Below are 14,568 nucleotides of genomic sequence, written 5' to 3'. Positions count from 1 at the left end.
TTTGGAGTCCATCTGTGTCTGGCTGTACTGTCCGTGGACGGGCGATAGCTGTGAAGCCGCGGAGAACAAGTCTGTTGTGGTGTGAAGACGCTGAATGCATTAGAGACGGCAGGCTGTCAGGGGGCTCAGTCATGGCTTATCTCAAGTCTTTTCTCTGTCATGATTTCATCCAGAAGTCACATGGAATATTACAGCTGTCAGCATGTTTCTGTTTTTTACCCATGATAAGACTCCACTTTTATATAAGTATATTTCAACTTATAGGACAATGACGGTAATTAAATTAGTAATCCACTGGTTTAGCATTTCCATTACATTTGGTAACTTGTGAGAGATTAAAACACAGAATGGTCAAAATTGAAGCAGCAGAAGGCGGGATCTTGACTTTTAGTCCTGAGTTATGCTCCAAGAAAGCTGGATCTCACAATTCCCATAACACCCAAAACACCTTGGCATCTCTTTGTCAAATCCTTTGTCATCTGTTTGTAACACAGTTTGTAACACCAACAGGGTTTATTTTTTCAGATTTAACAAATATCTCTTCCAGAGCCACAAAATACATTAAACAACTGTTTGTGCAGAGAACAACTCTCCATGAATACTAAACTCATCTTCATGTGTAAAAATGGTGGAATGCCCCTTTAAATATTGTTTTCAAACACAAAAATGATGCACTGTACAAATAGAAAAACATAATAAAGACTTAAGTCCAAAGTCAAAATACAAAGTAAGTTTATTTTACAGTAAAAAAAAGTCAGCAATAGAAATATTTACATAAAACAAAATACGGAAATAAAATGATCTATGTCCTGATGTTCCAACAGTTGGACATTGACAACATACTGTTCTTCAGTTTCTCATAGGTTGACACATGATAGTGGGCATCACACAATGTACATAGTGTGTTGAGTGACAGCTACACTTAAGTCCTGCAAATATTTGCTCCATCTTGCTTCAAGTCGAGCCTTTATGATTGATGAATGCAAACAAATCTGTTTCCCATTTGGGTGTGATCACCAGCTGCTTGCAGGTCAGAGTTCAACATCCCATTCTGTGTGTAAACAATTTCGTACAACAGAAGACTAATGTGACTGTAACTTTGGTGTGTTAATTTGGTTTTAAAGGGGCAGGGGGCAGACTGGCAGAGGCCTGCTCTAGAAAGGCCAGCGGTCCGGGAGGAGGAAGGTCAGAGGGTTTACGGTGTTGAACGCTCACGTCCTCCAGCACTTGTTGCCAGTGGTGCAGTTTGGACAAGTGTTTCTGAACCAGCAATTCTTTCCTCTGTAGCTCATTACGTAACTCTGACACATCCTGAAGTGAGAAAAAACAAATGTATGTGAGAAGAGAGACAGCACATTAACAAATGGAGAGAAATTCATAATACGTAAATGCCGACAGCATGTCACAGATACAGGGTGTAAGAAATAGATGCGATGCTGTTGAAGGTTGGATATAGCACAGCTAGCTAGTCATTCTCAACAACGAGTTTATTTTGTTTGGACAGAAAATTTGGGTAACAAAACCTACAAATACACAAATTATAGAAAAATGGAGTGGTAATTAAGTCGACGGGAGGAGTTGGAGACAACCACTTCAAAACTGTCAAGATATAGTACAGTATATTAATTTACCTCTTTCACCACCTGTTCTGGTTTCTGCACAGATAACTGAAGCCTTTTCTGTAAGAAGAAGCACTCTGTCTGTCGAGCCACGTCCAGAAACTTCTGTATGCACTGGTCAACACCTGCAATCAACAGACAAACAGATTGACATCAATATACAGATTGCAACATGCAATAAACTAAACAACAAAAAGTAATGAATTAGAGGTTTCACTGACCAGTTCGAATCTCCTCCTGATCAGTTCCGTTAACGTAGTCCTGACTTACCAGGGAGGCAAAACATGCCTAAAGAAAAGTGCACAGCTTTAGTGAATTTGCCCTTTTTTCTAAATGCTCAAAAAGTTGTCCTGCAAAGACAATCTGTTGACTAAAACCAGCTTTCTAGTTTAACACATTAGGCCGAGAAACATCCTGTCCTGTAGAGTTGACCAAATATGCCACACAGTCTGATCATGGGACAGTGTAGATGTAAATATATTCTAGTATACAAACTTTGAATGAATACAAGGTGTCTTTTTCAGTATTCTTGGATCTGAAGACTGTGAGTGTGTTAAGGGTTTGAAAAAGAGAGTGAAGTGACATTAGACCTGCAGAGCTATTGGGTTAACTACATGTTAAGATGCTTGGGACGTGAAGCTCACTTAGATCATTAGCATATTTAGCCTAGTGTCATCTATTGTAGTATTTTAGAGTTATCTAAGCATGATTCACCCAATAAAGACATTTTTTAACAGCCCTGCCATGTGAGACTGCAGTATCTTATCAACACCAGCCAATGCTAAACATTAAACGTCCCCTCGCTAGCTTAATAAGCTAACAACAGTTAGCACTCCCAGCTAACGGGTGCTAGCCTCTCAACGTTAGCTCTACCTCGAAGGACGCCTCCAGTTCATCCACCAGCGTGATGTTTCCCGGAGGTCTGGTAGCTGCACCGGGGAAGCCCGGCTGGCCCGGTGCACCGGGACCCCCGACGGGATGCGCGCCGGGCGGCGGCTGACTGGAGAACATCCCACTCAAGGAGGACGCCATCTTGATCTGGCTACCCGGTACGCGCATGCGCACACGGAGAGTGACGTAGCTCTCAGGACAACCGAGGGGGGGCAACCCTGTTCTGGTTTTTCATGGTCTGGCTGGTGTCAGTTAAAAGTCACACAATAAAAACACACAATATTTAAGAGCAGTGGTTCCCAACCAAAAGGTCACGACCCCTTAGGAAGCATATTACAAAAGTAGGGTTCTTTTTGTTTTCTCGTTTCCATTTCTTTTTATTTTCAGCTCTTTGGGCTTCTACAAACTACAAATCTGAGGCAATTGAAGAAGCAAAGCGTTATTTGGTTTAATGGACTCCTAACAACTCATGAGGTGACACAAGCAGCTTTTGTTCAAACGAGTCCCAAGCCAATGCATGCTTCCAACAGTTTGGGGAGGGCACTGACTCGCCCCCGTGCACAATGAAAGGTCCGTAAAGAAGTCTGATAGAGAGAAACTTGACTGGCCTTTGGGATGAATGCCATCATGGATGAACTTCCATTTTCAGGCATTCTGCCTCACTAATGTTCTTTTGGCTTAAATCGGGGCAAATCACAGCAGCGAGTTGCCAAATTCTGTTGCTAATCCTTCTCAGAAGAGTGGATGCTGTTACAGCAGAACATTAATGACCATGATTTTGGAAAGAAGTATTCAAAAACACAAGGGTTTAATGTTTGGGTGGGAAGCCGATGTCGACCAAAAAGCTATAGAGATTACACATTTGTTATTAATAATAGAGTTTATTTTATACAACATATAAATTATGTGAACTATGAAGTTCGATGGAGCTTCAGTTGTTTTTAGCTGAAATCACAACAGTGTGGGGATCCGCTGAACCTGTATTACATTGTGGCCTCTTACATTGACGCATTAGCTGTAACCATCAAAGACATCATGTTGGAAAAAATACAGCAATGAATCCCTGCCATCATTTTCTGAGCTCTTCAATGTATATGATATTGTCCATTTTTGACTTCTAAACCTGGCCACTGCTGAGAGATCGAGGTTGAATCTTGCAGTCTTCTGTCCGATCTGCTATTTGTGTCTCTCTCAGTCACTGTGGGCCAATCCAGCAGCAAACTCCACCAGCGTACGTGTCGGCCTTCCAGACATGCCTTTTCTCAGGTAGGGAACTTCATCTTTGTTGCTCATCACACCTGCGATGTCCAGATGGGCCCAATGAGGAGCCGTGACGAACTCTTTCAGGAATGCAGCTGCTGTGCACGCACCGCCGGAACTAGAAAGATGACCGAGACACACAGTCAGATTCAGGTAAATAAAGCCATGGGAATTCTCCTGGGTCCTGTTATGAACTAATGCAGGTTAACTTGCTGTTATCAGGTTAAAAATAATCCTGTTTGTTCTCATCATTTATCCTGGATTAAGTTATCTTGGGTAATATTGTGCCCTTAGTTTGAAATAAAGGCAAAGAAGAGTTGAAACCATCATAAAATGAATTTGAAGAACCAAATCATCCCGACTCATGTCAAAGCCTTCAACCCTCTAATATGGTTATATAATATTTGGTTTGGTTATACATGACTGAATAATCTGTACTCTGATGTCTGCAGTCACTCAGTTAGCGTAGCGAGATACGTACCGGCTGTTGCCGACGTTGTTGAGGTCGGCCAGCTGGCAGTCAGTCACCTGTCTGGTGTAGTGCTGGAACAGAGGCATCCGCCACACTCTGTCACCTGTCACAACACTAGCCTGCAAACGCACGCACACAACACACAAACACACACACACACACACACCATTAGTCAACACAGGAGCTGATGGACTGAGATGTTGGGAGTGAGTTCATTGCGCACACACAGTACCTTTTGCAGCTGCTGCCAGAGCCAGTCAGAGTTTGTAAATACTCCAGTTGCTGCTGAGCCGAGAGCTACATCCATCGCACCTTGAGAGACAAAACAAGCCACATTTGAAAACTTACAAATTATATTATCAACGAGTATCTCTCATTGGAAAGTTTTGAGTACTGTCAGCCTGCATCATTAGCGCTACATGGGCACCACGTGGTGAAATCAAATTCCAGTGAGTGACACCAAGTCATGCAGCATTTTCCTGCACCTCTTGTGTTAATTTATCTTCTCTGGTGTCACAAAGAAAGAGCTGATTATGAGCACTAATGCTTAAGACTCCAACTGGACCTCATGAATAGGAACACGGTGACAGGTTGAAACAGGATGAAAAAGAGGCATCCCGTACCATATTTACAGGGGTTATAGATACTTTTTGGATTGATGCATTCACTTCCTCCCATGTATACGTTTATCCTTGGTAAGATAATGATGTGTATATACAGATTCCTTGACAGTTTCTTCCCTGAGAATCAGCTTTTCAGGGGGTCTCAGTCCAATTGTTTGGTCCGCAACAAAAGATCAATTGACAGCACTGATTGTTTTACATAACTTTAGCATCATAACATGATGTAAACATAAAAAAAAAACCATGTCTATGTCAATAAATCTATTGAAAAATCCCACCTGTTAGCGTAGCAACATTTACGATGGCTCTGGGGTTGAAAGTGTGTCCGTAACAGAGTGCGTCGGCGAGAACCAGTCGGCCCTCTGCATCCGTATTATCAACCTGTAAAAAGCAACAATAAAACCTGTTTATCTGTATGCACACATATAAGAGCACAAACGTATCACACTCACGTAACGGTTTGTTCCACCCACCTGGATTGTTTTTCCATTTTTGGCCATGACAACATCACCTGGTTTAGTAGCTTTTCCACTGGGCATGTTCTCACACAGGGGAGCCAGACCTGATTTATGTTAACCAATGGAAACAGACAAGAGAGATTTGTTTTCAATGAAGTACAAGAGCGGTGATTCAAAGTTATAAAAACATGTTTTAAAAGTCCATGTTGGGCTTTTATGGTCTCTGGATATTCTTAGTTTCTGTAATTAACAAACTATGGTAGAAAAAAACTGATTTTGGAGGATCCATATTGCCAAAACATTTACCAATAATGTTGACTGGTAGCTTCAGAGCTGCTGCTGTGACGATAGCAGCACACACGGTGGCAGCTCCCCCCATATCTGCTCTCATTGCGTCCATAGAAGGAGACGGCTTCAGAGAAATGCCACCGCTGCCAAGGAGGAGTCACAACAGCATTAATGTTAGCTTTGAAACGATTTTCTTTTGTGAGTATTTGGCTTGAGTGTGTATTATTACGGTTTACCTGTCGAAGGTGATGCCCTTGCCCACTAGGAGCAGCGGGGCCTGCTTGCTGTCAGGAGAGCCGTTGTAATGTAGCTCCAGGAAGACAGGGGGCTCCTCTGAGCCTTTAGACACGCTGAGGAACGCTCCCATCTGTTGCTGCTCTATCCAGGCCTGAGATCTACAGGCACACATCAACTATTAGGTAAAAACTCTCCTCCTTTATCTGATCTTCAGGGTGCAAAAAAGGATCCATATTCAGACAAGACCTTATTTTAGGTGATAGAATATTTTGATTGAACTTTTATCAAGAATTGTCATATATTTGTTACATTTTTTTTTGGTTTACAATCACTTGGTCTAAAGAGTAATCACAGTCTCCTGCGTTCTGCAGTCAAACATTGTTCCACATCTGGCAACTCTATAAGAAGCCGTTCATTTACGTGTCCCGAAATGCCCTTCAACAATGCACCAAATCAAAATAATGTACTGTATTTCACATGTTTGCATGCTTTGCTGTTGTTTTCTGAGTTCTGACATAATTGGTTCATGACGGTAATGATGAATTAATTCACAGACCTCTTATTTACTGTGACTCGTTCAGCATGCAGCGCTAATTTCTCTTCGATGGTGTCGGCAAAAGCAGTAGGAGTGATGTGATTGGCGGGAGCTTCCATGAGTAGCCGAGCCAGGTTTTGGCCATCTGCATACATGACTCCTTTCTGCCAACCGGCCGAGTCGGCACTAAGAACAAACACACACACAGACAGACAGACACATATACATTAGCATGATGCTGCATTACATCTGTAATAACCCAGTAGTGTGAAACGCCTCAGATTTATGCTGAAGCTTATTTGTTAGTCTACCTTCCATGAAGCTGTGTGGTTACTTTGGTCTTTTTCTTGGTTTTGAGTTGGTCGTATTGGAACAAACCCAGAGCGGCGCCTTCTGCCGCTGATTGGGCATCACCGCAGCCGTCCACCTCCACATGGTTCACCTCCAGGTCCTGAAGCAGCCGGCAGCCAGCTGAACACACACAGACAGACACACAGATATCAGCCAGGTAGTAACTCTGGTAAGATAAGATAAGACAACTTTCAAAGTACATAACATTACATGAAATGGAAATAATGTCTTACCTGACACTGCCTGTCTGACGTTCTCTTTGCCGGTGTCCCAGTTTTCTGAGCCACACACACCTGCACTGGACTTACCCAGCCCGACCACTGCGACACATGGGAAGTCCTGGAGAAGACACAGGGAAGATTTAATAACTCTGACGTTGTTAAGAGATCGGGTTAGTCTTTTTCTAATGTCCCTTTTCTTACCTTGTGGATTCCATAAAATATTCTACTTTTGCCTTTCTTGAGAGCCGGTCCAGAGCTGGAGAGAGCAAAACAAGACAAGTTTATTAACCAACTATGCAACAGAATAGACAGGAACACAGCGTTAACGTGGTATCCAGGGATTCATCAGGATGTTTTTTGTCTGTCTTGTTTACACTACTTATATTCATATATTTCTACCATTTGCACTGCATGTTGTGTGTTTACTTGTAACTGGTTTTCTAGCTTGTTTTCTCAAGGTTGCAAGGTTTCACTAACAGAGTTGCAAAACAGTTTGTATTCCCATTTTGCTGTTTTCACCTTGTGTTTAGTCTGAATGTTGCATCATTTGTTTTTCTGTTCTGACCAGGGAAACTCAATATTGTTCCTCTGTGCACTCTACTGCACTGTATTGCACATCCAATTTCTAATAAAAGGGTAAACTAAATTTGTTATACAAAAATAAGTTAGCCCCAAGAATTATCCTTAAGTTGACCCAACAACTCCCTAAAACAGTTTCATCAAAAACTGATCATAACTTTATTGAAGGGAGGATTCATTGCAGGACCGTTGCACTAAACTGTTATTGTTATCATCACATAACAAGACGTACTGACAAACATCAGAGACTCACATTTTCAGCAGTTCAGAGAGTTTCCCAGAAATATTTTGGTCAAAACCCGCAGCTGCTTCGGTAAGATGAAGGCCTCCCTCCTCTCCCTCCTTCTCAAACACTCCCAGCACCAGACCCTGCAGACACACACGGTGAAGGAAAAGGAACCCACAAACTGATCAATCTAGAATTATCTCAATTAACATATCAATAGCTCTAGTTCTATTAAGAACAATAAACTACTGTGCTTGCTTGCAACCCCTCCGTTTGGATTAAAATGGAGAACCAATCGGCGTGACCACTGCGCCTATTTTATTTATTGGTTATGAGGCTGTTAGCTCATAGTTCTTGTCAGTTTAACCACAAACCTCACAAATCACACTGACTAGTTGTGTTACTGTTATGCAATGAGCTATGATATTTGACACCTTAACAGTTCTGATTAAATGCATATTTTTTTACATGTATCCCATGTAAATCTTGGATGCAACTCTTCACATCAAACACATTTACAGATCTTAAGGAAGCAGTCATCTGCTAGTGCCTTGAGTCAGTTGTTCTCATGCGCCTTTGATTGATTGGTTTCTCTACTGAATTTCATTCTCTTTGCTGCATTAGGGGAAACTTAATACTAATTGCTGCACTGTAATTGTGTTTCTGGTCTAGCCAATTGTTTTTATTTTGTTTACCTTGTTTAATTTTATCTAATATGTAAAATCTCATTGCTCTTTCCATTTTTAACCTAAATGATTCGTCTCTGGTTTTAATAATTACTGTTTTCAAACATTATTATAATGCTTTTCTGTGTGGCTGATGACTGGAAGTAACTTGTACATAAACACACACTGATGCTCTTATAAATAAATACACTATCTAAACACACACACACACACACACACTGATGCATTCATAAATAAATACACTATCTAAACACACACACACACTGATGCATTTATAAATAAATACACTATCTAAACACACACACACACTGATGCATTTATAAATAAATACACTATCTAACACACACACACACACACACACACACACACAAATACTCCTAATGTGTTAAAACCTTTAGTGTGAAGTGTTGATGAATCCTGTGAGAGTCACTGATGTAACAAACTACCTGTCAGCTAATGTTTGACAGGCTAAAGGCTAACAGCTAACAGCTAACAGTTACTTACTTTCCTCTCGTTCAGGTGAGTCTGTGACGTAGTAAATGACCTGCAGTGTTTTGCCGTCTGCACGGTTCTCCTCAGAAGAAGCATTGTCATCTGCTGTGCATATATAAAAACCCCGAAACAAACTATTATCTCAGAGATGTAGAGGTCGCATACATGTGCAAACAGCCGATCGACCTGACACCGTCGCGTTTCTCTTACGTCACAAAAAAGCGACCAAGGTGGTCATTTGTCGCCACATGGCGGCAGCAGCGAGAAACTGCAGGAGGCTTTGAATCAGCTGCATTTACTAAAGTACTTTACATAATTGCAATTTTGAGGTACTTATATTTCCCTGCTACTTTATACTTCTGCTCCACTACATAATAAAGGGAAATATTGTTGTATTCTTGTCTGACATCTTCAGAATCAGATTAATAAAACAAAATAGAATCAACAAGTAAATTATGATTTCTTATTATAGATTTATATAAAATGTATTGATCCTCTGGAGTAAATTAACTTCCCTGCAGTATATACATAAGGTAATTAAAAATAAAACAGTACCTACTTTTACAAGCTGCAACATTAAAGTGATGCAAAAATGAATGCATCAATAACAATAATAGCCTTCAATAATATGATATGCAATATTCTGGGCCATTCTGCATTATGATTTATTAAAACGCTGGTATTATAAATATAGTTTGATGTTAATACCTATGAATTTAAGTACATTTTCGAACGCCAAACTTTTCCTTGGAGACTAATGGAATATTTCTACACTGTGTTATTGCTAATTTTACTTCAGTAAAAGGTCTGAGTAGTTTTTCCACAACGGCATTTAACAATATCAGTGCGTGTGCATTCCCAAAATAACAATTGATATTCTATACTCTCTAAGAGCTAATTCAATACATGTGTTGTTCTTTAACAAGTTAGAGCCCACAGAAAGTCTGAAAAAGGGAAATTAGTGTACGCATGTATTCTGCCCAATTTAGATTCAAAAGTTCACATCATTTAAATCATATAATTGATTTGCACATTGTTTAGCAAGACAATTGTTCCTTCCATGAGACATGGTGTCACTTGATGTCTCTTTTTCACTGATCTCATATAGTAGATTCACTCACATCATAAATTCTATTTATAGTATTAGAAAATCCTCACTGAGATCTGATATTTGCAGGTTCAGAGATTATAATATTACTGTCAAGAGCAAATAACAGGTCATTAGGAGATAACAACAATAAAACACAAACACGTACTTCAAATAACTATTTAATAATGTTTTGTCAAAATTGTCAAGTGTAAATGTCCAGGACATTGTTACCAATCTATTTAATGTAATAAAAGTTATTTAATGATGACTAGAGTGACTTTATTCAGTTCCTTATTTTCCCTTTTATAACAGCTGACTTCTCCAGATGTGAAGAACATTTTATGACAAAGAAAAGGGGAATAAAAGTGAATAAAACCAATTGATAATTAGAAATATCTTTCTGTTTATGGAAGATTGTTTAATTAACATACCTAACCCCACAACTCCCTGTGAAATAAATCATTATTCATGCATAGCTGTATACTTTCTATCAAGCATTAAGAATTATTACTGTAAATAAACATTACATCCTTTGTTCTCAAACAAAGACTGGAGACTTTACTTTGCAAAACATAAAGTCACTTAAAAACAGATCAGTAAATTACATTCTATACAGATAATGAAAACAATAATGCTGTATTTACATTTTGCAGCTATGGACAGAATATATCCAGCACAGGATTTACTCTGCTGTCAGTCATTGTGGTTTCCTCCAGTCAACCACCAGTGATAAATAAATAAAATGCTCCTTGGTTGGTCCTTCAGTAAAGCAGGTCCAAAGCAGCGATAGTCGGTTCTTCAGGTTTCTTGATCTCCGGTTTGGGTAGTTTGATCCGGCTCATGGCAACCACTCCACAGACGGCAAAGTGAGTCCCAATGCTGCCCACACCCAGCCAGAAAGACCAGTCCAGGCTGTCGTCCAGGACAACCAGCACAAAGAGGTTCTCCCGATGGTTGGCTAACCGCTCGGTCAGACTGTGGTGCCTCATGGCTGCCAGGAAACACAGCATGCCCAGGGCACCGAAAAGAGCTGGAAGAAAAATAGAGAGGTGAAGTTCAGAAGCACCAGGAAGTGAAGCCAGCAATAATTATTTTTTTGAGGGAAAGAGTAAATATGAAAAGTTGCCTCACACACCAGCAATGAAGTTCCACAGGTAGAGTCCTTTGTGCCCTTTGATGCTCTGGTAGGGAACTTTGCGTGCGTTGTATATGCAGAAAGACAGACTGACCAGCGCGAAACCCACAGCCACCAGCAGGAACAGGATCACCATCATGTGAAGGCCGCCATTCAACGTCTGCACAAGGTTTGGGAAAACTGGACAGAGAAGAAACACAGATAAAAAAACACAGCAGAACACAGCATAATGTGTGGATGCAGCGCTGAGCTTATGTCTTAATGTGAAGATGTTATATTATTTTATATGTTTTATATGTATTATGATATTTAAGTCATAAACTAACTCACTAGCAAAAGTATCGCTGGATGTTTGCAGTACATGTGTAGTAATGTGCCTTGTGATGTTTGTTTCTTATTCTTTTAATATAAAAAAGAATGCATGTGGCATGTTTTTATTGCCATATCTTTATTGTTAACATGGAGTTTGTTTCAAGCAAAAATTCCCAAAACGTATTAAAGACATATACTTTAAAATAAATGTTTTAATGATTATTATATTAAAAGATGTAATGAGCTAATGTAAACTCAATTCTAATTTAGGAAACTGTGTGTATTTGTGAAATAAGCCCTAAACATATTTTTTCCCTCAAGTAGCTTTAAACCTTGAGTTGTTCAGCCTCATATATTTGGAGTGTTTGAAAGCGTTGTGATCTCCAGGACTTGTTTTCTTTTAAAAGGGGATGTAAGTTTGCTTTGTTGGTTATTTAATGTGATAATATCATGATGAACTATCTGCATATGGATATTAAATGTTATATGTGCCATTTCCACTGTTAAATACACTCGTGGAACTCAGGAAGAGTAGTCTGTCTGGTAGGTAAAGAGGATGTAAAGAAACAATCTACTTTGAATAATACATTTACATTTGTACTGCATTATTTTTCAGTTTTATGGTAATATTACATATTTGATCTGTATTTTTTTGTATTTCAAGGAATAAATGTATTTATTCAATAATGTTTTTTTATTTATTAAATAATGAACACCTTGTGTGTAGTCTATCTAGTCTTAGGATGAATGATCAGAGAGCAGTGTTTGATCTTACTGTATATTTTGGATCGCCTGTTGCCGAGCCCACACTTCTTGGTCTTTCCTCCCTGGAACAAGCCGTAGTAAATGTCCCCGATGAACTGCTCCAGCTCCGGGTGCGACGCGTTCACTATCTCCGCCCCGGTTTTGCACAGGATCCGTCCGGTGACCCACCGCTCCGTGGACAGGGCCACGACCAGCAGCGCCACCGAGCCGACACAGAGCACCGAGGCCACCGAGAAGGTTATCCGTTTCCACAGCGAAGGCATCTCACGAGCCCATGGTGACCCGAGGAAGGTAACCCGACGCCGGGCAGAGACCGCGGAGCGCACCAAGAGATCACCATGAGTTTATTCTAGAGTTTGAATAAAAAAAAAAGAAAGGGAAATAAATCATGATCTGGTAAATAGTTATTTCTCTCGGTTTAGTGTTGTTTTTAGTGAGTCACAGAGGAGGAGAAACCGAATCTATGGTGGTCAAAGAGATCCGTTACCGGGAGAAACTCTATCCCTGGTTCCTCCCTCTGCACTCTCCTCTTTATTCAGAGGAAGAATTAACCTTTACAGGCTGGGAAATGTATCACGATTGGTGCTAATAAGACCATGCATGCGTGGTTGATGGTATCAGGATGAGTGATGTGGTGCTCTGTAACACCCTAAAGGTCGGGTCATGGTATTAAACACAGAGGGATTAATGAGTTTAGACTCGGATTTACAGTCCAACATGAATCTCTCATCTTGTTTCTTATTCATTAAGGTTTATCTGCAATTTGTGGTTTAAAAATAATTAAGTAGGCTTCATTTACTCAAGCATTATATTGAGCAGTGGTGCACTCTGGCTGTCTGGGGGGGCAGGAGAGAAAAAAATTAAAAGGGACCCAGTTTTTTTTTTTTAACTATAGGGCAGTTTATATGGCACTGCATCACATTTTCTTTCTTGAAAGGGCATTCAGACTGGACAGCACTTCATCATAAATTATTCACGTAGGATATTTTGTACTTTTATCTTGTTATTTTGTGTTATCGTTTATAATGGAGCCCTTTTGTATCGATATTGTTATATCCTATATTTCACTTTATCATGTAAATGTTCTGGCATATTATATATTTTGGTACTTTATCTTGTTATTGTAATGTTATCATTAATAATAAAGTCCTTTTAAATTTATATTGTTATGTTGTATTGTATATTTTACTTTATCATGGTAGCATTAGGTTATATTGTTTAACCACCTATCCCATATATGTTTACACAAGCACAGCACGAAAGCTCGGCCATAAGAATTTTTTTAACAAACAAGCTAAAACACAAGTTGTCAGTCTATAGTCTGTTTATCTTAGTTTGTTCTTATAAATTATCTGATGGCGGAGACAAAGCAATCAGGAGGACAGAGGAATTCAACTATCTGATATCTTTGTTCTTAATTTTTGATTGTTATCATTCACAAACTTCACCAAGAATGGTTTTATTTTATTGACACTTTAAGTTTCGTTTCCAGAATGAAGAAAATGACCTGTGAATTTGCTGTTGCATACATTGCTGTTGATACTCTAGAAACAATACTTAGTTATATCTAAGGTATAAATAACAATTTCTTATGCTGTTCTGAATTTATTTGTTTTTAAAAGCAACTATCTTTAAAAAACAACCGAGTATTGATAAGAGTAGCTCCTTGTAGCACTCAGATGCCACTAAATCTCACACACTTTTTCTTTAAACAAGTGAACTTTAGCCTTTAAATATGCCAACAGGGCAGGTCACTCTAGCTGTAACACTTATTTATCCCCAAATAAGTCATCATGCTGACCAGCCCCCCCCCATGTGGATATACTGTACATTTTTATTTTTATTTATTTTTATTGTATAATATGTTTTATTTTATTCATTATATGTTTCTCTGTAGTTGAGCTGCTGCAACACCCGAATTTCCCCCCATGGGGATCAAAAAAAGGAATATATATTCGTATTAGTTTGTTTCTGTACTTTTGCTCTGGTTTCTGCTCTTAGATGCTTGTTTAAGAAAGGAGATGCACTTATGACTTCTGGTGACTAGTAGTTCTCTTGAATACCTATGTTGAATACACTTATTGTAAGTCGCTTTGGATAAAAGCGTCTGCTAAATGACTGTAATGTAATGTAATGTAATGTAATATCTATCTAAAAATATTAGCCGATTTATTGGTTTAAAATACAAACTTGATCTCAATACATACAGATGTCGTTGCTTTATATGAATATCATAAATCAATTAATTTATTGACTACTATTTAGCAAAAAATCCCAATTCTGTCTCTCTGTCTGTCTAATTTCTCTGAATATCTAAGCATTCAATGA

General features: G+C 39.3%; 3 protein-coding genes across 3 annotated transcripts; all 3 read right to left on the bottom strand.

Annotated features, from left to right (window-relative positions):
• Nucleotides 1–862: 862 nt before the first annotated feature.
• med28 (mediator complex subunit 28) lies at nt 863–2,662 on the bottom strand. The gene is made up of 4 exons (XM_054605077.1): nt 2,493–2,662; nt 1,841–1,907; nt 1,632–1,744; nt 863–1,311 (listed from the first exon to the last, which is right to left on the bottom strand). Exons 1-4 carry the CDS (start codon nt 2,649–2,651, stop codon nt 1,108–1,110), a joined length of 543 nt encoding a protein of 180 aa, XP_054461052.1. The 5' UTR covers nt 2,652–2,662; the 3' UTR covers nt 863–1,107.
• Nucleotides 2,663–3,330: 668 nt separating this feature from the next.
• lap3 (leucine aminopeptidase 3) lies at nt 3,331–9,138 on the bottom strand. Its single transcript, XM_054604684.1, has 13 exons — nt 8,951–9,138; nt 7,788–7,903; nt 7,157–7,211; nt 6,968–7,073; nt 6,695–6,854; nt 6,405–6,569; nt 5,848–6,006; nt 5,630–5,754; nt 5,339–5,427; nt 5,144–5,246; nt 4,475–4,554; nt 4,252–4,361; nt 3,331–3,888 (listed from the first exon to the last, which is right to left on the bottom strand). The coding sequence occupies exons 1-13, from the start codon at nt 9,038–9,040 to the stop codon at nt 3,702–3,704; spliced, it is 1,545 nt and encodes a 514-aa protein (XP_054460659.1). The 5' UTR covers nt 9,041–9,138; the 3' UTR covers nt 3,331–3,701.
• A 1,651-nt stretch (nt 9,139–10,789) lies between these two features.
• Nucleotides 10,790–12,503, bottom strand: clrn2 (clarin 2). Its single transcript, XM_054605310.1, has 3 exons — nt 12,251–12,503; nt 11,164–11,343; nt 10,790–11,058 (listed from the first exon to the last, which is right to left on the bottom strand). Exons 1-3 carry the CDS (start codon nt 12,501–12,503, stop codon nt 10,790–10,792), a joined length of 702 nt encoding a protein of 233 aa, XP_054461285.1.
• Nucleotides 12,504–14,568: the final 2,065 nt, after the last annotated feature.

The sequence above is a fragment of the Anoplopoma fimbria genome, chromosome 9, assembly GCF_027596085.1.
Source record: "Anoplopoma fimbria isolate UVic2021 breed Golden Eagle Sablefish chromosome 9, Afim_UVic_2022, whole genome shotgun sequence".
NCBI classification, from domain to species: domain Eukaryota; kingdom Metazoa; phylum Chordata; class Actinopteri; order Perciformes; family Anoplopomatidae; genus Anoplopoma; species Anoplopoma fimbria.
The sequence above is the reverse complement of the archived record's forward strand: the minus strand, read 5'-3'. Positions and strand labels throughout refer to the sequence as shown.